The sequence below is a fragment of the Miscanthus floridulus genome, chromosome 5 (assembly GCF_019320115.1).
Source record: "Miscanthus floridulus cultivar M001 chromosome 5, ASM1932011v1, whole genome shotgun sequence".
Classification (NCBI taxonomy): domain Eukaryota; kingdom Viridiplantae; phylum Streptophyta; class Magnoliopsida; order Poales; family Poaceae; genus Miscanthus; species Miscanthus floridulus.
In genome coordinates, this window is record NC_089584.1 from 112,621,489 (window position 1) to 112,643,054 (window position 21,566).

At 47.6% G+C, this 21,566-nt stretch overlaps 1 protein-coding gene, 2 long non-coding RNA genes, 1 other non-coding gene and 1 pseudogene across 5 annotated transcripts; 2 read left to right on the forward strand and 3 right to left on the reverse strand.

Annotated features, from left to right (window-relative positions):
• Positions 1 to 359: 359 nt before the first annotated feature.
• Positions 360 to 1,505, reverse strand: LOC136453078 (uncharacterized). The gene is made up of 3 exons (XR_010758947.1): positions 1,012 to 1,505; positions 831 to 920; positions 360 to 542 (listed from the first exon to the last, which is right to left on the reverse strand). It is a non-coding gene; the product is annotated as an uncharacterized lncRNA (long non-coding RNA).
• Positions 1,506 to 4,370: 2,865 nt separating this feature from the next.
• Positions 4,371 to 7,072, forward strand: LOC136453079 (probable LRR receptor-like serine/threonine-protein kinase RPK1; annotated as a pseudogene).
• Positions 7,073 to 8,254: 1,182 nt separating this feature from the next.
• LOC136455717 (small nucleolar RNA R12) lies at positions 8,255 to 8,333 on the reverse strand. The gene has a single exon (XR_010759192.1). It is a non-coding gene; the product is annotated as a small nucleolar RNA R12 (small nucleolar RNA).
• Positions 8,334 to 14,254: 5,921 nt separating this feature from the next.
• LOC136453080 (uncharacterized) lies at positions 14,255 to 16,209 on the reverse strand. Its single transcript, XM_066453658.1, has 3 exons — positions 15,905 to 16,209; positions 15,532 to 15,575; positions 14,255 to 14,887 (listed from the first exon to the last, which is right to left on the reverse strand). Exons 1-3 carry the CDS (start codon positions 16,071 to 16,073, stop codon positions 14,675 to 14,677), a joined length of 426 nt encoding a protein of 141 aa, XP_066309755.1. The 5' UTR covers positions 16,074 to 16,209; the 3' UTR covers positions 14,255 to 14,674.
• Positions 16,210 to 17,136: 927 nt separating this feature from the next.
• On the forward strand, positions 17,137 to 21,270 carry LOC136453081 (uncharacterized). Of its 2 annotated transcripts, XR_010758949.1 has the most exons (4): positions 17,137 to 17,765; positions 18,816 to 19,058; positions 19,785 to 19,958; positions 20,680 to 21,270. It is a non-coding gene; the product is annotated as an uncharacterized lncRNA (long non-coding RNA). The 2 variants fall into 2 exon arrangements; XR_010758948.1 differs by lacking the exon at positions 20,680 to 21,270 and having other exon boundaries at positions 17,139 to 17,765; positions 19,785 to 20,673.
• The last annotated feature ends 296 nt before the right edge of the window (positions 21,271 to 21,566 follow it).

Below are 21,566 nucleotides of genomic sequence, written 5' to 3' on the forward strand. Positions count from 1 at the left end.
TTGTACCTGACTTATCACAAATTTTTTATTCCACTAAAGGATTCATGGATGAAACCAAATATAAAACAAGCAATGTTTTTACATCTAAAACTCAACTAATATAATACAACCAAATATTTTTAACATCTAAAACTCTTGTTGAGAAAATTGATCTACAGTTTTTTGAAAGATTAAAAAGATGTCAGCCACCGGGTACCCCTCTAGCCAACAGATTTCGTTGGCCCTTGGCACAGCCAACTTCAAGTTTCATGCTGACCATCGAAACAACATTTCATTTTTACATAAATTCTGATGAAAATTAAAAGCAGCAACTAAAAGTGACAATTTTACATGAGAAAATATACTTTAAAGATGATGAAATGAAAACCTGGAAACACCATTCCGCATTTCCAAAACCCACCTTGGTTGTGTCAGCAAGCAGAAAGCAGCAACAGCAGTGTGGCAGCAGGTAGAGAGCAGCACACAGCAGTGTGGCAGCAGGTAGAGAGCAGCAGCACCCTCCAGTCTTCTCCTGTTTTCATTTTTTTATCATATCCATGCAACTGAAAATTATGGATCAAAAAAATTTATTTTAGAGATCTAGCAACAACAAAAAAAAATTATTCATTAGAACCACAGAATTGTTTAGCTAATAAAACTCTTGAGGATTCAATCTGCCAACAATGGTACCATAAATGTGCATTACTGCCATGTCCACACATCAACAAAACAAATCACCACATATAAGCATTTCTTTTACAAAGCTATTTTTTTGCCCGACGAACCGTACTTCATATGTGGATCTTACCTATTGGAATGGAAAAGTAGCGCATATGGGAAGAATTACAAACCTTTGCAACCTTGGTCTGCATCTCCCAGAGCGCAGTGGTAGATTCCTCAATCTCCTAGAGCCATTACTTCATTTTGTCGAACTCCTGCAGCTGTGCACGAGAATAGATCAGCAATGATGCTAGGGTTTGGGCAATGAGGGAATGGCTGTGGGGGCTGGGTAAAAGAGGTGCAGAGCAGGACCTTGTTGCTTCATCGCCGATGGCGTCCACGTCTACGTCCTCGGCATCGATTGGATCCCCATTGCTCCTCGTCCTCCATGGCCACGCCGCCGTCGCGACATCGTCGCGTCGTCCCCCACGGGCGGAGATGCGGCCGGCGTTAGCACTGCACGGCCAGTGGGGGGTGGTCGAAGCGCGGCTAGGGCCACGGCGGGGCTGGCGGACGCGGGAGCCCGTGCACACCCACGACAGCGGCTGGCAAGGCTGTGGGTGCCGGCACCGATGGCGCATCAACGGATGCAACCCGACTTTTTTTCTCAAGAGAAGAAAATGGGGCGTGGGGATTGGGAATCGAACCCTGGCCGCCCATGGGAGTTGACGTTCGTGGCTTGCAGGGACAGAGTCACGTTTGAAGCCTGAAAGGAGCTGCGTTGAAGCCTGGAATTCCCCATGGCGTCCCAATTGGTTGGACTATAGGGGCGATGATTTACTTCACGGGCGAGGTCGCTGGTTCAAGTCTAGGATGGCCTAGCTGCGTCAGGAAAAATAATAGAAAAAGCATCTGACTCTTTCATGCATACTCCACTTGGCTCGGGGGATATAACTCGGTTGGTAGAGCTCCGCTCTTGCAATTGGGTCATTGCGATTATGGGTTGGCTGTCTAATTGTCCAAGCGGTAATGATAGTATCTTGTATCTGAACCGGTGGCTCACTTTTTCTAAGTAATGGGGAAGAGGACCGAAACATACCACCGAAAAACTCTATTGAGACAAAAAGATGGGCTGTCAAAAAGGTAGAGGAGGTAGGATGGGCAGTTGGTCAGATCTAGTACAGGATGATGGTGAAGCCTTCTGAGATTAGGGCCCCGTTCGCTTCGCTGAAAAAACAAGCCGAAACATTGTTCCGACTGATTTATTGCGAGAGAAAAACATTGTTCCGGTTGAAAAAATAAGTTAAAAAATACGGATTATAAGACAAGCGAACATGACCCAGATCTACATCGTTGGTCTGTTGTATGAGGATTTTTCTAGGTGCACAATTTGGTGTGGACGAATGAACGTTATCTCTGTAGAGGACAATTTTCTAGGTAGACTAAGCATAATTTTGATTGATCCCTTATAATAGAGATGGTTGAGCATCCCTGGAAGCTCGTGTTCGACGGCAGTGATGAGTGTTGAAACTCGTAAAACGTAGTGTATGTATCTACGTATGACCTGATCTTGCACAGTTTTCTTTTCACTTTTTTTTCTGAAACCAGAAATTTTATCATTACTGGCAAACATGCCTGTGCGTTGCAATAAGAGAAAACATGCTACATAACTATTTATGTTTTCCCATTTTCATAAAATTTGAGAGGTATAATTTATTTTGTGACGACATCCAACGGATAAGCAAATGTTGGCAATAATATGACAATGTATAATTAATCTTGTATCAAACTAAAATATAATTTAGTTTTTTTCTTGCGCTGCTAAGCACAAAAATATTTGCTTGTGCATATATTTTCTGTTTAAATTTTACAATATCCATATGTTACGGATAAATATAAGATTCACAAATTCTTTTGAAGACACATAAAAATCTGTAACTCAAGTCAGTGTGTGTTAGTTATCGATATGTCGAGGGCGATGATTATTTTATGACCGAAGATCTTTCTCTATTTTTCATATTGTTCCATTATATTGTCAGGGATTGTAATGGTGTATATACGTACAAGAAGCACATTTGTTTAGATGGGCCTGGATACACAGTGTCAAGCACACCAGATCGATTGTTAGAATGAGTCCACGCGCCGGCGTCCGCCCGGCCCAGCGTCCCCGCCCCAGCCCGCCTGCACCCCCTCACCGCGCGCCCCCTGCCTTCGTCCGCATTCGCCGTGCCTTCGCACGCCCGGCGTTGGTGTCCGTCCCTTTGCATGCCCGGCGTCGGAGCCTCGGAGTCCGCGTGCCTCTCCCCTCCACGCAACGCGCCGGCAACGTCCCGTGCCGACGTCCGCCACTCCCCACGCCGGCGTCCGTCCCTCACCTGGGGCAATCTGGACCATGGTTGTGTGTTTGGGCCACGCGGACGAGAGAGAGCCGGGCGAAGCCGAAATTTTCAGCTCTTTCTGCGCCAAACAACTCCAGTCACCGGTTTTCCCGGGACTTCTCCCACGAATCAGTTTGCTGCAAAGCGTTTGGTATGGCCGTATGGGGAGCGGTAAAACAGCTCCTGAAGCCGTTTACGAAGCTGTACCAAACGCCCCGAACAATTGAACACCACATAGCCAAGCATCCCGTCGAAATGTGCCCCTCGCATTTCTTGATATCACTCCACGGTCCTCCATTCCCTACCTATGAAAGTTGAGCCCCCGGGTGTGGGCCCCACCACGTGTTCCAGTAGACCAGTACTAGTCTCTGAGTCCATCGACAGGCAGTCAGTGGGCAGACTCGGAGTCACTCGTTCGCCGCTGAGGCTGTCTCCAGTATCGCGGCACCCAAATTTAGGCGCCGTTTAGATGTCCCAAAACCCAAAAATTTTTACGTATTATTCGTCATATTAAATCCTGCGACACGTGCATTGAGTACTAAATATAGACGAAAAAAAACTAATTACACAGTTGAGTGAGAAATCACGAGACGAAACTTTCGAACCTAATTAGTCCATAATTAAACACTAATTGCCAAATATAAACGAAAGTGCTACAGTACCTAAAACCCAAAATTTTTTGCATCTAAACAGGGCCTTAAAATGGAGAGTTGAGGCTGTCTTAGACATACATTATGGAATCAAATTCAAAATGGATATCTAACATAATATCTATAGTTTTTAATAGAGTATATATATATATAAGACCTATTTTAGATGGTAGGAGAGACATAACTCAAACCTGAGCGTCCTTTTTTCTAAAAATCTATTTACAAAAAATGTAGTCTTTTCGATCTTATTGTTGAAAAAAATAAAAAAAAAGAATCGAACCTTTTTGTCTATAGTGTTATGTAAGAAAATAGATGTTGTATTTTGGGTTGCGGTGGTCGAAGATAGGCTCCACTGACCCAGACAAAGGTCTGGTTTAGTTGGCCGAATTCGGCGCCGCCGGATTCACTGTGCGTCATTATAGCGCACTGTAGTATTTCGTTTGTATTCGGTAATAATTGTCTAATCGTTGACTAATTAGGTGCAAAACGTTCGTCTCGTAAAGTATAATCTAACTGTGCAATTAGTTTTTGATTTCATCTACATTTAGTATTCCATATATGTACCATAAATTTGATGTGACTAAGAATCTTTTTTTAAGCAGTGCCAAAGTTGAGTTGGGAGCCCAAAGCTCTCCCGTCCCGCTTGACGTTTCGAGGAGCTCCAGCCGTCCAGGTCCTGGTGCTCGTCGGCGACTGGCCGGAGATGGCCTTCCTCCGCCACTCCGCCACCACCGCCGCCCTCTTCGCTCTCCACCTCCTCACCACCGCCTCCGTCGCGTCCTCGCCATCGTCCCTGCCGGAGCAGCAGGACGACTTGCCGGCGCTGCTCCACCTCAAGCGCGGCCTCACCTCCGGCGCCGGCTCCGGCGACGCTCTCCGCCAGTGGTCGCCGGAGTCCGGCGCCCACCACTGCTCCTGGCCGGGGGTCACCTGCGACGACGCGGGGTCCGGGCGCGTCGTGGCCCTCGCGCTCCCGTCCCCACCCGGCAGCCGCCTCGCAGGGGAGCTGTCCCCGGCGGTCGCTCGCCTCACCGAGCTCAAATCGCTCGCCTTTCCCTCGGCGGGGCTCCGCGGCGAGATTCCTCCGTAGCTCTGGCGGTGCGGCGCCTCCAGGTGCTCAACCTCGCCGGCAACTACCTCCGTGGCCTCCTGCCGGCCACCTTACCGGAAGGGCTGAAAAGCTTGGACCCTTCCGGGAACCGGCTGAGCGGGGCAATCCCGCCGGCGCTGGGGAGCTGCGCCGCACTCCGGCGCCTGCGCCTGTCCTCCAATTTGTTGGCTGGAACCATCCCGCCGCGGATTGGGGAGCTCACGCGTCTCCGGGCTCTGGACCTGTCCAGGAACAGGCTCACTGGCGGCGTGCCACCGGCCCTCCTCCATTGCAGAAGCCTCGTCTGGATGGATCTCAGCGGCAACTTGCTCTACGGCCGGCTTCCCTCAGGCCTCGCGGAGAAGAATCTGAAATTTCTCTCGTTGTCCGGCAATAATTTCAGCGGTGAGATACCTTCCGGTTTGGGCCAGCTGGGGTCGCTGGAATTTCTTAACCTGTCCAACAATTCTCTATCAGGGGAGGTTCCTGTTGATCTTGTGGCACTGCAAAATCAAACTGTTTTACTGCTTGACAACAACAAACTATCTGAGGAGGAGATAACTGCTGGTGTTAATGCTGCTGCCGCCGCCTCACCAGTTCATGTAGTTACTGTTCACTCCGTTACTGGTGAACTGTTTCCTGTTTCTCCTATGCCAACAATTATCTGTGAGCTGACTGAGACAAGGCCAGGCACTTCTAATGGCAGCCCCAGCAGCAGCAGCAGCAGCAACGGTGATGGTGGCTTGGGTGTCAAAGAGATTGTTGCCATAGCTTCAGCATCAGCCATTGTTGTGGTTCTGTTAGTTGCACTCACCCTGTGCATCTGCACAAGGAAATGGCCTCAGAGAGCATCAAAGCGCTCTTTTAGGGGAAGGGAAGTCAAGGACCCCCACCACGAAACAAAGCGGTCTTTTAGGGGAAGGGAAGTCAAGGGGGCTGTTCGGCTGGCTGGCCAGCCGGCCAGCAAACCCCCCCCCCCCCCCCCCCCCCCCACGAAACAAATCAGCTGGAGTTTACCAATGAATAATTTTTTGACTTATTTTTCAGTCGTGTCGAACCGCCCCAAGATTTTGGCCGATGTTGAAATTGGAGCCCCCTGACATATGAGACTGTGGTCCGCGCCACTGGGAATTTCAATGCTAGCAACTGCATTGGCACCGGCGGCTTTGGTGCGACATACGGAGCCGAGTGGCACCTGGAGTTCTTGTGGCAATAAAGAGGCTTGCTATTGGGAAGCAGCATGGCGACAAGGAGTTCCAAGCAGAAGTGAGGATCCTTGGGCAATGCTGTCATCCTCATCTTGGCACTCTCTCGGGGTACCACATCAGCGAGTCGGATATGTTTCTGATATACAACTATCTGCCAGGTGGCAACCTGGAAAGGTTCATACAAGAGAGGGGTAAGAGGCCAATCAGCTGGAGAAGACTTCACAAGATTGCTCTGGATGTTGCTCGTGCGCTTGCGTACATGCATGACGAATGCATCCCCGCAATTTGCACCGAGGCCTTTTAGTCGTGTGAAATTTGAAAATTTGGCTACCGTAGCACTTTCGTTTTTATTTGATAATTAATATTTAATCAATGACTAATTAGACTTAAAACGTTCGTCTCGTGATTTCCAACCAAACTGTGTAATTAGTTTTTTTTCGTCTACATTTAATGCTTCATGCACGTATCGCAAAATTCGATATAATAACTACTGTAACATTTTTTAAGAAAACTTTTTGGAACTTAAAAAAGCCTGAGATGTCAAGCCAAACAACATATTGCTCGACAATGAATGCAACGCCTACCTTTCTGATTTTGGATTGGCGAGGCTTCTCCAGAACTCAGGAACACATGCGACAACGGATGTTGCTGGTACTTTTTATGTGGCTCCTGAGTATGCAATGACATGCCGCGTGTCTGACAAGGCAGATGTCTACAGTTACGGAGTTGTGCTGCTGGAGCTGATTTCAGACAACAAAGCACTGGGCCCATCATTTTCTCCATATGAAAATGGTTTTAACATTGTCAGCTGGGCTGTGAATTGTTCGCTTGCTCGTAAACGATCGTAAATTTCCAGGCGGGAATAGTGTTTTTCTCTCACATCAAACCAGCCAACAGTAAATAATTCACGATCGTTTACGGCCTCCCGAACAAGCAGCTTATCCAAAGAGGCAGGGTTCGCGAGTTCTTCATCGAAGGCTTGAGGGAGAAGGCCCCGTTGAGTTCCTGAACCTGGCGGTCCGGTGCACGCAGGAGTCTCTTGCTTCTAGGCCCACAATGAAGCATGTTGTTCGACGCCTAAGGGAACTCCGACCCCCTTCTTACTAGGAAGGCAAGGCGCTCAACACCTAAATACTTAGCTAAGAAGAACTGATGGGCTGATAGTTAGGTTAGGTGGTCTCCCTGCCAAGCCAAGGGGGTTAGTAGCTGTGGTAAGGAGGTGCCAACAATTTTATCTCCTCATCAGCCTCCTCTCCACCAAGTTTTACTGATGCATAACATTCTAGGTAGACGAATGCTTCCTCTAAAAAAATGAAAAACATAGAAAAAGAAAAAAAAAGGTGAAAAGGGAAAACTGGCTGTGATACGAACCCTACATCTCCTTCCAACTTCCAATGCAGGAGAGCGGTTTAGTTTAGGAAATATGAATCGACTCGTGCTTGGCAGGCCTCCCTATATTTTTAAGGGAACGTATCTGGTGCAAACCAACCACTCCGTGTAACTTTGGAAACTACGAATCAAGGCCACAAGATGCTAATCCAATAGACAGAGTTAGAGATGGGATTATTTTGTGCTTAAGGCCTCCCACCAGCCGGCCACTTTTCCAATACCCCCTGCCCCCTCGCATCCGTTTCTAGTGGGAAAAGTGGCCGGATGATGGGGGGCTTAAGCGAAAAAATAATCCCACCTCTAACCTTGTCCATTGGATTAGCATCTTGTGGCCCTGATTCGTAGTTTACAAGGTTGCACGGGATGGTTGGTTTGCACCAGATATGTTCCCACATAATATAGGGCATGCTCTCTCTAGACGCACATACATCGATGCAGTGTTGAGAGAGAGAATTAAATGCGCTATTAGTCTTTGAATCAGATGTGGCTACACCTTATATATTAGGACGGAGGGAGTAATTGAGAAGAAACTTCACAAATCACAACACATATACTATCTAGAAGCATCACTTAATTCCGTTCCTAACTACCCACAGCCAGGCTTTCCTCCTAACATGCAGCCTGCGCCTTCTTCCTTCCTCTACTCCAAGCTTTTGGTCAGTCGATCACATCTAGTACAAATTAAGAGGCTGCAAAACTTAAAAATGCTACCAAAATAGTAGCAAAATCTTGGTATCTAACACGCACCAGAAAAGAAACCGCTGTCTGTAACATCATTTGTCAAAATCACTAGGGACCCATCTATTTCTTCTACCAATCAGCACTGTGCATACAGTTGGAAGAAGAAAAAGGCATTTTTCAAAACACGCCCTGAACAAGATTCGGTAATGATGTGGTGTGATTAATCGGAAGCAGCTGGCTAATAACATCGTTTTGGAAAATCAGTGGGAATCTGTCTGGCTTTCTTCTCCATCCCAATCATGTGAGTTGAGTGCAGATGCATCCAAAATACGAAAGGGCGTGACCGAAAATACTCAGTCTGTTCGTTTGGTCGTGGCTTGTCGTAAACGATCGTAAATTTTCAGTCGGAATAGTATTTTTCTCTCATACAAATCAGCCAGCGGTACTTCTTTACGAACCAGCAACGATACGAACCAGCCAACCGAACAAGCTGACTGGAGGCACATGATTCAAATTTGAACAAGGGAAAAAAACAAAATACTAGTCATGCTGATTTTGACAGTGGATCTCCAGCTGGGAGCTATGTATACCCCTCTTTTTACGGATGCCAGATTCAGCATTTCACCAAACATACATTTCCAAAAGAGATTTTTTTTTGGTGCGCAAGTACAATCAGACAAGAGCGAAAACCGACAGCAAATGAACGCGGAGGAGGATCCTGCACCTCTGGCGATGAATGCCATCCTGGCCTCCGCTGGCGCCGGGGGACGCCGGCGAGTCGGTGACGGTCGCTGCGCTGGTCTAGACTCTAGAGAGAGCGTGACGGCCGCCGCCTGGCGCGGACGGAGGAGACCCGCGGCGGGTCGTAAGGAGCGGAGAGTTTATGAGAGCTGGGCCGTGGTGTGGTTGCTTTTGCTGCTACTGGGCTGTGAGTCCGCCAGGAAGCTAGCTACTGGTGCCTGGGCCGGTGTGGGCTTCAGTTGAAGAAACATGAAACGTTTTTTTTTTGGTTTGTTTTTTAAAGGAAGACGATTTTGACCTACTTACTGCTACAAGCAAACATGCAAGTGTAATCGAAAATTGGAGCACCAAGCTCGTTCATAATAACACCCAATTCAGTAAGACGACAGTACTGAAAAAACTGAATGCTGGCATGTCATAATATCCAATACAAAAACACAGACAAACAAGTGACTTCATCTGATCCTGCCAGCAGGGACGACAACAACGTCAAGGAAATTGACCATCGAAATTTGCTTGCATTGCAACTCAGCCTTGCTACCTCTTCCACCACCTTCTCGTCAACAGCAGCCTCAGCGATTCCTTCCTTTCTTCTATCTACTCCAGTAGTAGTATTCAATTGTAGAAGTTCCAGTCCGGGTCACTCTCCGTGATGGGGGCTGACCAAAAGGGTGCTACCTGACGTAACGTAACGCTTCCTAACGCTGAACATCCTCTGCAGTGGCAAGGCTCTCCAGGTACAAGCGAAGTTCTCCACCAGGTCCTGCTCATGGAGCATTGTTAACCCATAACCCTGTTTGTTTCGCTGAAAAGCCAGATTAAAAAATATTGTTCGCTGATTTATTGTGAGAGAAAAACATTGTACCATAACTGATAAGTCAGGCTGACGAGTAAGCGAACAGGGTAACACTCTTCAATTCTATACACTGTACTACTGCGTTCTAAGCAGAATGTAACTACGCCTTATTTTATTACTAGTCTGAGTGTCTGATGAAGTCGATCGAAGCTTATTATATTATATTACCCAGTGCATCGTCCTTGTCGTTCTTGTAGCTCTAGGGGCAAGGGAAAATGGCGGTGTGCGGCTGCACAGCAGACATGCATCAAAGGGAGACAATGCATGTGTCAAGTGTGTGAAGTATATACAACCCAGTCCAGTAGTGAGCATTAGCAGCTGTGGTAGATGTTGCGTATGAAGTAGGAACGAACAGGAAAAAGGCAGTACCGGATTGCGCAGAGCTTTGTAAGGGGAATCGTCCACGAGGAGGGTGTTGAGTGCGAGAACTCCCCCTGCTGCCAGGGAAGTTCAGGCTCCTCCTTGTCCCACAGCTTCTTCAGTTCCTTCAGCACTAGCAGTTTGACCTTGTTTTCAAGGGTGTTCAGTCCAGGTGCATTTAGACAAGTCCTGGCCGAATCGATCAGCACACCTGGCAAAATGAGAGAAACGAACGCATATATAGGATAGGCTGAACCGATCAATTCGTTCTCCAACAGCAGATGATGTTTCAGCTCTCTCATCAAGATACTAACAAGTGTGTCGACATTAGCTCTCTGTTGTAAATAAAAGAATATTATATCATAATCAGAAATTCAGAATATTATTATATCATAATCAGCAATTCAGCACCATGCAGCAGAAATATATATACCGACCTGCTTAAAGAGATGCAGGGGAAGTACAGACAAACAAGTGACTGCATCTGATCCTGCTAGCAGGGATGACAGCAACAACGTCAGGGAAGTTGACCATCGAAATTGCTTGCATTGCAACTCAGCCTTGCTACCTCTTCCACCACCTTCTCTTCAACAGCAACGTCAGCCATTCCTTCCTTTCTTCTACTCGAGTAGTGTATTCGCTTGTAGAAGTTGCAGTCCGGGTCAGTCTCTGTGATGGGAGGCTGACCAAAAGGTAAGAATAAGTGGATCTAGGAGAGGAACTTGCACTGGATCTTGGATCTCACCTGGAGTAGATCTTGAAACTGAGATGGAAATGATGTTGGTCGACAGCGAGGCCGGCAGTCACGTATCGATGGCGAGGAAGCGGCGGAGATGAGACAAGGAAGGCCGTGGCAGCGGCGGTCAGGCGAGGGCGGCGGGGATGGGCCAAGGACAGCGTCGACGGAGGCGGCGGCAGGGTGCTTTCTTCGTCTCGCGCATTGCCTCGCTCGGGGAAATGCTCCCCGAACCGGAGCGTGCAGGAGGAGCCACCCCGGGAAAAAGCCAGGGTTCGGGTCGAGCTCCCCCCCCCCCCCCCCCCCCCACGTGGGCTTCCAAATGGAGGGGATTCTAGCCCGTGGCGTAATTCCGCGTGGGGCATCCCACCCGAAGAAAAGACCGGGATATCCACGGGGATATGGACTTCCAAAGGAGGCCTATGATGTCGAAAGAGATGTAGGATAGAACGGATGATATGCATCTGAGCGAGCGGCAGTGGCGGCGCGTTTGGGGCTTTGGGGAATGGGATGGCTAACGCCCGGACGTCCGACCCAAGGCCCGCATCTGGACGCCCGCGTTTCCTGCGTTCGCACCAGCAATCCATGCCCATGATCGCAAAAAAAAAACATGCGCCCACCTGCGCTTAGGTTTCACGTGCCCATGCAGGGACCGCGCCACCCGGACGCCGCCAGACCACGCGTGGGGACCGATTGCATCCCCTTCGCTTCTCACGCGCATTGCAACATGTGCAACACCCGATCTACTTTTGAAACATCTAGATACAACACTCGCAACATACGTCTGAACACAAATGAGACACTTGAAACATGTTTTTAAAACACATGAAAACAACTTGAAAACCATTGCAAACATACACAATATCGAGATAAAACACTTGCAGCACATGTGTGAAACGTATGCAACATCCAGATAAATACACTTGCAACAATACGTCCAAAAACATAGATAAAACATTGGGAACAGACCTTCGCAACATATATGTACAACCATTGCAACATATGCAATATTTTGATCTACTTTTGCAACATTCATCTGAAATAATTGCAACATACCTCTGAAACATCCGAAACACTTGAAATATACGCTTGCCCCATGCGTTTTTAGCACACATCGCTATATCTCCTTGTGTTGACATTTCTTAGCCTCACTCTTTACTAAGTTGTCATCCCTAACATGATGCCAGAAATGCGTTGTTGGTAGTTATGGAGAACACTTGTAAATTTACATATACTAAGTAATCCACAAGCGCACAAATAATGTATCATTGTAGCATTTCACCCGGGAGTATACCAGGTATCGTTATTTATATTTTATCCACAGGGAGGATCTACGGAGTTGTATTGGCATAGAGATATTGACAAATATATATACTTATGATAAAATCAGTCTCATGCTATGGTAGGGGTAAGTCAAGGGATAAACATATAATAAGTGTAAGGTAATAATGATATTCCAGAGATAGAAATGGAGACTCATAAAATATAGTACGGCTAAGCAGAAGATTCGTTAAGAGCAAAAGATTCCTAAGTCATTCCTTGTTTACTAAGTCTTTTGTACACCCAAGTATATACACTCTCATCTATAGTATAACTAACTTTGGATCTATGCATAAGAAACATTACGAAGGAGAGATCAAGAACGGAGCTTGTCTCCCTTCACAACCGCGTTCTACTTGCTCTACAAATAGAGAGTGGACTACAAAGGACTCAACGGGAGTGTCACATCCACGATCTACCACATGACCTAGAGTGCAGAATGCATCCGCATGCAAACAATATCTAAGCACAATGCTTACATAATGTTGATCACTTAACTCACTCGAGTACTGAGCTAAGAGCTTTGTGAACATATGCATAAATTCATCATCAATCATAACTATATCAAGCATACAACTAGAGCAAACTAGGAACACAATAAATAGCAACATAATATTGAAGTAGTACAAAGTCATAAATATAGAGGTACAATGGTTATACCATTCTCCACACAGCAGATCCAGAATTCTGAGCAATAGCCCACACTCTACTCGAACCTTGATAGCTAGCCTATACTAGAAACTTGAAGAATTGAAGCTTTACTATCTTCTCTCTGAAAACCCTGATTTCTAGTCTAAACTTGATTTATGATAGCGTGCTCTGGAGGGGGACAGGGGCTGATTATATAGGCTAGAGCGTCCAACGTGGGCCCTCGGATCAAACCGACTTAAAGAACGGCGGAGATGCAACCTCAGAGGCGGTGGAGAACCGACGTAGCAACGGGGCTGACAGGTGGGGCCCACAGGGGCGGGGGCCCCACCTATCACCCTCTCGTCCTCTGCTTCGATGACGTGGCTTCTGGAGTCCTCTAGAACCTTCTGGAGTTGGTTTCACTGCGGATAAGCGCGATTTTATTTGACGTTTTGATCCTCCTTGACGGTTTTCTGAAATAACCCTACTAAAAACATAGATTCACAAAAACTTGTGAAAATTGTTAGTTTAAACCCTCTATGTTAGTGATCATTTTCATGCATTATTTCAAGTTATATTGAAGTGTATAATGTATGATAACTACCATCAACATCTTGCTGCTTGTGAAATCGAAGCTCGTCGATGTGTGAAGTTCACCGTAGGCAACTGCGTCGTTGCCACCATCGACCAGGTGTACTCCGCCTACTACGAGGCCGTCGGGGACCCATTCATGGCCGCTGGTAACGTGGGCTTGATATGCCCCCCCCCCCCAGTCCCCTGCAGCCGGTGCCACAGTCCCCACCACCACCGGATCTCTTGTCGCGCAGTGGATCTGGTGGAAGGAACAATGAGGCAAAATTTGGTAGAGGTGCGCAACGCACGCAATCAGCCACCCCGCGCGGGGGGCTGCGCCGCACGGCTGGGGCATCACCAGGCCGTCCGTGCGCAGCGCGCGGAGGTGGTCGTGCTTTGGGCCACGTCGGGAGAGAGGGAGAGAGAGAGGAAGGGGAGGCTGGGGCGGAGGCGCGGACGGTGCGAAGCCAGCGGTGTCGACCGGCTGGGGTGGGAGCGGCGCCGTCGCCTGTGGCGGCCGTAGGTATGGAGGAGAGTGTGCTTCGATGGTTTCTTTTCTTTTTTCGCAATGTGAACGAGTGGCGCGAGTGGTGCCGCATAGGAGTGCATAAGAAAGCCTCGTGAGCATAGCTGCCTTCCAACGGAACCGTCCGGATGGACGTTCTGGATAGAGCGTTACCGTTTGGGAAATAGCCCGACGGCACACACCTTGTTGGAGTTGGAGTTGGAGTGATCGATCGGCCTAGCACGGTCTGGATTTGTCCAGTTCCACTACACGTTGTGTAATTTGTGCTGGACACTTACGAACCTGGAGAGCGCGGGAGAGTCCAAGCAGGTTTTTGAACTGTTCCATACTAGCACGATATATAGTACTCGAATCCAACACTACATTTGGCTACAAAGTTCACCAGAAAATTGTGTAACAAGATTCAGATTGCGAAAAACAACATAAGAATAAATTGAAGAGACCGAGTATCAACACTTTCGAAACAGATTATACGGACATGTGCAGGAGTGGGCCGCGGCAGGTCCCGTCTCAGGCACTCTCTCAGCTCGCCTCGCCGCCCTCCTCCTCGATCCAGCACGCGCTGACGCGCCGTACGCCCGCCATGCCTCAGCTCCGCTCCACGCGCTCGTGGTAGGGCCGTGCGAATTCCAGCGCGCGGCACGGAAAAAACCATGCACAGTCTCAGTATCCCCCAGCGGACCCATAGCGGGCAGCCGGTCAGTGTGGTAGGTCGCGACGGCCTCCACGCGCGCTGCAGAGTGCAGATCCCGCCCATGCGCGCGCGGCGAGGACCACGACACCGCGCGCAGCGCAGCGCAGGCGAGAGCCACCCCGCCCCCGGTGCAATAATGCAGCGTAGGCCCGGCGCCTCGGCCGGCTGGCTGGCCGCCTCCTTGCTCGGACGGCGGAGTGCGGTCATGGCATGTAGAGGCGGTTGCCGCACTTGCACCTCCACGCCTCCGGGTAGTACTCGGTGGTGACCGGCACGCCCGGCGGCACGGCCACGTGCACCGGGTGGCACGGGCTGCAGTCGCCGCACTTGGACGTGCACCGCGGCGGGTCTGACCCCGGACCATCCGCCAGCAGCCGCCGCCATTGCCCTTGCCCACCCGTGTTGATGTCGCACCCCTGCGCGAGCAGCAAGAAGAATAATGAATCATCAGTGATGGTACGTCGGTCGTCGCGCACGCGTGGAACGTACGTACGGATCAGTCGGTAAGGTCGCTATCGTGGGTCGGTGGGTGGTGTTGCCATTGCCGTTGCATATTTGCATCGATCGATCGGCATTCGGCAGTGACGTATGGTCAAAAGGCCATGGGACCCGGCGGCGTTGAAGGGCTGTCGGACGGGGCTGTGCGAGCTGGCATGGCCGTGCCTGTGCGGCTGTGCCTGTGATCGCTACTGACTACTGGGAGCTGCAGTGTGCACCGGCCATGGCGGAGCCGGGTGCGGTTGGCGCGTCCTCTGTCGCTCTCTGTGGGTTTAGAGATTTGATGTGCTAGCGGCTGGTCCATGGCGCATCGTCATGGCAACAGCTAATCATTAGCCTGTTCGGTTGGCTGGTTCGCATCGTTGCTGGTTCGTGAAAAAGTCCTGTTGACTGGTTTGTGTGAGAGAAAAATACTGTTCTGGCTAGAAATTTACGATCGTTTACGACAAGCCACAGCCAAACGAAGATGCTGGTCGGTTTGATCTCTGCGCGGTCTCATCGGTACGTGTGCAGTGGATAGAGGACAGTAGGTCGTAGAGACGAGAGGGAGATGGATACGAACCTGATCACCGTAAGATGCTGCCGCTCGTCCTCGTCTCCAGGATTCTGAAGAGCAAAAAGGAAAAGAAGAGGACAATGAAGTTACTTTGGGAGTAGTGATCCTCAATCCTAAGCTAAAACACATAACTGCAGTGAAACCAAGATCAATCCGGTGCTAGACTAGTGCAGGCAGCTACGTGCATAAAGAACATAAAGAACACATCATGAGGACGAAGCAACTAGTGAATGAACCTTGGCAAACATGAACCACGGATGAGAAACGTGTGACACCAATAACTCTGCAGAGCAGGGTCACCAGAGAGAACCGGGAAAAAAAATTCCGAAATGCGGCAAACATCTGCATAAGAGTGAGAACGCCTTTCTTGATTCGTTACCTGAACGGAGCAACACAGTACTCCCCCTGCAGCCGCTGCCACTGCAAGCCCAGGACCGGACGCCGCACAGGCAGATGATGGACACGGCGAAGCACAGCCCCGCCAGCTTTAGCATGGATCTGCCACACCACCTCCATGTCCATCTCCGCCTCCCCCGGGAGCACTCCATGGCCTCCCCTTTTTTCAAGCGCCTGCCCTGAAGCCGCAGCAAACTGTAGAGCCGGAGCTCGGCAGACAGCCAAATTTAGGAAGCAGAAGAGAGGCACGCGCGCCCCCTCACTGACTGCTGCTGCCTTTGTAATATAGACCCCCCTGCGCTGCGTCCCTCTCCCGCTGGAACGCCACTGTAGCCCAGTCAGATCTCAGCGCGGCTACCTCAGACAAGACTACCTGATCGTCTGAGTTCAGGGCTTGTTTAAATAAAGGTAAAGTTTTGAGGTGTGTATATCGGGTATCGTAAGAGGATATCGTATAAGATATTCGGATACTAATAAAAAAAATTACAGAATCTGTCAGTAATCCACGAGATGAATTTATTAAACTTAAATAATCTATTATTAGCACACGTGTTACTGTAGCACAACATTGTCAAATCATGAGCTAATTAGGTTTAAAAGATTCGTCTCGTAAATTAGTTATAAACTATGTAATTAGTTATTTTTTTAATTTATATTTAATACTCTATGCATATGTCAAACATTTAATTGAACAGGGAATAAACTCAAGTGAAAGAAAGGCCTCGATACATCAGCGAGAGAGAGACACTGTGCACGACCATACAGACTATACAGAAGAGAAGAGAGCATGCAGGCAGGGGCATAGCTACGTAGGACACTGAGCCCTTGTTTAGTTCGTGAAATTTGGAATTTGGGGTTATTATAGCACATTCGTTTTTATTTGGCAAATAGTGTCTAAACATTAACTAATTAGGCTTAAAACGTTCGTCTCGCAATTTCCCACCAAACTGTGCAATTAGTTTTTCTTTTCGTCTACATTTAATGCTCCATACACGGGCCGCAAACATTCAATGTGACAGATAGTGTAGCAACTTTTTAGACTTTGGGGTCCACCTAAACAAGGCATGACTCTAGTAGTGCACGTAGCTTCGCATCCTCCGCCTCTCGCCTCACCCGTCACTTCAGGGTAGACTTCTAGGAGTAGTCGTTGTGTGTGTCCGAGTGACTGCCTGATTGCCCGGTGCCGGCTACGGATAGAGATGGATGTCAATCGGCGTCACCAAATCTCTATATAGGAATCCGGCTTCCGAAAGATGGGCAGCCGATCGGGCCACGTCGCCCGACCACCCTTCAACCGTTCGATCGGGCGGGCTCGCCATGTGGACCGTCAGATTTTGGATCGGATCGGGTCTCCGCCTGTTCCATCGTGCTCCCGCATCGGGAATCTTCTCGGCGCGTCGGCCCGTAGGCTCCCGTGGCGTCGATGAGCAGAGCTGCAGCGCGGGCCAACGGCGCGGGCATGGTCCACCGGCGAGGCGGCCGAGCTCACCGGCGAGACGGCGCAGGCGAGCCGAACGCGACCTTGCCCGCCCGGCGCTCCCGTCCTCGCGCGGCCGCACTGGATGTAGGGCCACCACCCTCCTGCACGGCCTGCACCGCCGCCGGTACTTCAGTCCGCCTGCCTTACCCTCCTCTTCCCCTGCTGTCCCCGTGCGGCAGCTCTTCCCTGCCCGTATTGTGGCATCCTGCGCCCGCCGCTCGCAGCCATCGAGTGGAGGTGGATCGGAGCCCGCCGCTCCGCTTCGTCGCAGCCGTGACCATGGAGACAGAGGCGAGCTCAATGTTGAGCCCAAATGCCCAATAGCCATGGCGGAGTAGAGCAGGAGGATATTGCGCTTATACCAGTATGAATTCCTCAGATTTTTCCTTTACATATCTGCCCATCTCTGTTTTCTCAGCAACTTGTTTGGTTCATCTGCAAAATCCGTTGCTGAAGGAGCTCTGAAATCGATAGTGCCACTGCCCCATCCCTGCTCAAGCTACACTTACAATACAATGTTGTGTGCTATTGTTTATACTTAAAATAATATCAATTATTTTGCTCAGTTTCAATGACTGCCCCTAACATTGTTCTTATTTCCAATCATCTTACTACATGTTGTGTTGTGAAAGTAAATATTTCTCTCACACATAAACTGCTAAGTTAAACACACAGGCCTAGCAACTCTGACACAGTTATGGGTTGATGCATCATGCATGTACCTTCACTGATAGCTCAAGAACTCGAGAAGAATCAGATGATATTTTTCATACTAATGACAGGCTCGCTATCTATACTAAAACCACCACCACAACTATATTCACAATGTTTGTAGCCCTATTGCTAGCCATGTTCATAATGTTTCTAGCTCAAAAATCTATTCCCCTTCTGTTGCCTTGCCTGTATATACTGTAACCTACTACATTCACAATGTTCCAAGCCCTGTTGCTATATGAATGGGATTAAGATATAAGGCGAAATGCAAGGGAATGTATGAATTACATTGGCTTTGACTACTCCATGGATGTCTGTTGGCTGATTGGCCGTGAAATGAATTACATGGATATTTTTGTACAGTTAATTAACAAGTCATTAACATGGTTATTTTTCTTAAGAATGTTGCTAACATACAAAGGTAGCTATGCTGCAATTGACCTCTAAGTTTCTTTTTTTATTATCTCTGGTTCTGTGATGATCTTCTATGTCAGATGTACTTCTGTAGTCTTATTTTAAATGCATTAGTCATTACAGAATATGTAAAACCCAGCCACTTTACAAATTTTCATGATATTGGTTTACAACATAGCACCCTGGCCGTCTTACAAAACAGTACTAATCTCTGTAAACTCAACCATCTAGTATGCAGTTCTTTACATGTGCACTAACTTACAAGCTGACATCAAAGTTGCTCTAGGACCTTTTACTACCAGGATGAAATAATTGGAGAAAGCAATCTACGCAGCTAACCCTGTCCTCTATTCAAGCTTTAAGTACAATATAGTTTCACAATTGCGGAGCAAGAGATGAGAGTGCATATTTTGCTTCACAGTAAAAATTTCTTTCGGCCATTCTCGGTGATCCCTGGCTGGCCAGCGGAGCCTACCGCCATGGAGATCTCGGAGAAGATTAGGTCCTGCAAAAGGAGGCATCGTGGCTGGTAATTCATTCTGAGCTTCAAACATTTACAACGCAATTTCAGTTGTCATAAGTTGTAAGGATGGGAGTAATCAATGTATGCCACATCAATATATGTTTGATTGAAATGAAGCTCCATACTTTGATACATTTGCTAGCTTCAATATTGAAAGAAAAAGTGTCAACTATCAAGTACTCAGCTCTATTTTTTCTGTTATTCTCAATTATGTTGTCATTATACTGCATATCCAAGAGTTGCTGGTTTTAATCATGTAATATCCAATTTTTTAAATTATCCAAAATTCCCATGAAAGAAATCATTCCAGTGATACATCCAAAGCTCATTGTAACTATGACCATTATTTTTCTGCACATGACACTCTAGCTTGCAGTGAAAGAGTTGCAGACGATTAATACCTTCAAAGCACAACACGAGACGCTTCTATACATCATGAGCTGTTGTCAAGTAATAAATAACTTGCTTCTCAGCATATCAATATCAAATGATCGAACATTATCTGGGGCTGTTGAATTCCTTCCTATTCTTATCTATATTACTATCAAGTCAAGGGCAATCCTCAGCTGCACTCAAATCTGAAGAATTATCTGACAAACCTCATTTCACCAAAGATGTTTATAATAGATGTCAACTCTCGCTATATCTGTTGCTAGCCCAAGTACCTCACACAATCATATGCTTCTCAACTCCTACTTTTTGTGGAATTACATGTACTTTATTAATTTGCAGAGATGCTTTCCATCAGAGAAGGGCGGGCCTGGTGCAAGCGGTAGAGTCTTACCGCCTGTGACCGGAAGGTCCCGGGTTCAAGTCGCGGTCTCCTCGCATTGCACAGGTGAGGGTAAGGCTTGCCACTGACACCCTTCCCCAGACCCCGCACAGAGCGGGAGCTCTCTGCACTGGGTACGCCCTTTTTATGCTTTCCATCAGTCTTAAAAAGGTTATCATCATGTAAAGTACCTAACAGGCTAGGAGCCCAAGCAGTGAGTTCATGTCCATTCAAAACAAATCAAAACAGAGAAAAATGAGTCATATCATTGAAAAAAACGTGTTTTACTTGAGCAATTTAAATGCAGTCATGTTTGGCTCTGCTCAAAGCTTTGAATTTAAACTCAAACAGCATATAATATTTGCTTTATATACTATTTCAGACATTCTCTTCCATTGCAACATCTTTGAAAAAAAATGCAAGTCTACTATACCTCCATCTATGTTCCGCTATATTTTGTGCTGATTGCTAAAGCTCTCCACATAACTTTCTCAACTCATCGACTTCTCGTAATTTGGATTTTAGCTGTGCTACTATCTCTCTCCTTCTGTAAATGATTTGGCTAATCTGTGTAGTTAATTTTTTTACTTTGTTTTAAAAGCTTCAGATCTTAATACAGTGCTAGAGTGTGAATCTTAGACAACACTGCCACTGCTGTAGTTTTGATTGCGGTGAATATGTGGATTGTCATCTCGAAAACAATTTCTATCTTCCTTTGAAATTATGACTCAAGGTAATAATTCTACACAATGGCAACGATCAACACAAACTCCACTTATCTGTATAATTATATTGTACTGCTGCTATTTATTTTTCACGAAAACTAAATAATACTAATTATAATATAATTATTAGCTTCATGATGCAAGCACCACGGGACCGCGCGGCAAGGCCGCGCTGCTTTCTAGTGCTACTACCGGATACTCACTCAGAGTCACTCGTCTTTCTTCTACCCGTGGCCCGTGGGGAAAGGAAGGACGGTGGTGGAGCTGCTGCATCCATGTGCACCCGTAAAGCCTGCGGTACTTGACAGAAGTTAACGCAAACATAGGGGCCCAAGCCCAGCCAGTGGTCCAATAGGGAGACGCACATAATGGGGGTCTGGTAACCTGGTCGTTCTTGGGTCAAGCATAACATAAGTTGAGAGAGTAGCACATGTGCAGCCGTGGATTCGATTAGATTTGTACTGACGAATGATGATGTTTAGGGTTTAAGGTTGTTCTTGTGCACGCGTCGACCGTGCATCAGCGTGTAAGAAGAGCTCGATCGAGTTGCCTATCGGCTGTTTGCTGGTTGATTTCTGAGCTGATAAGGCCGGCTGGTGCTGGTTTATTGTGAGAGAAAAATACTGTTGGCTGAGCCCTGACTGAAACCAACAAGCGAACATGTTGTATATATGTTTGCCGTGCTTCCGATTATCCTGTATGAGCGTAGCTGCTCTTGGGCCTTGTTTAGATTGCAAGTTTTTTCACTCTCTCTCCATCACATCAAATCTTTAGACACATGCATAGAGTATTAAATGTAGATAAAAAAAATAACTAATTACACAGTTTGATTGTAAATTACGAGACGAATCTTTTGAGCCTAGTTAGGCCATGATTGGACAATAATTGTCAAATACAAATGGAAGTGCTACAGTGCCAAATACTGATTCCTAACCTCAATCTAAACAAGGCCTTGGTTGAAAATGAAAGGGAACATGGCTACTGTTTTCTTTGGGCATGTTCTTCGCAATGGCAACC

Coding starts and splice junctions, on each gene's coding strand:
- LOC136453080 (XM_066453658.1), bottom strand. CDS start 16,073: ATGGAGTGCTCCCGGGGGAGGCGGAGATGGACATGGAGGTGGTGTGGC. Junction 15,576..15,904: donor TACTGTGTTGCTCCGTTCAG/GTAACGAATCAA, acceptor TTTGCTCTTCAG/AATCCTGGAGACGAGGACGA. Junction 14,888..15,531: donor CAGCATCTTACGGTGATCAG/GTTCGTATCCAT, acceptor CTGCTCGCGCAG/GGGTGCGACATCAACACGGG.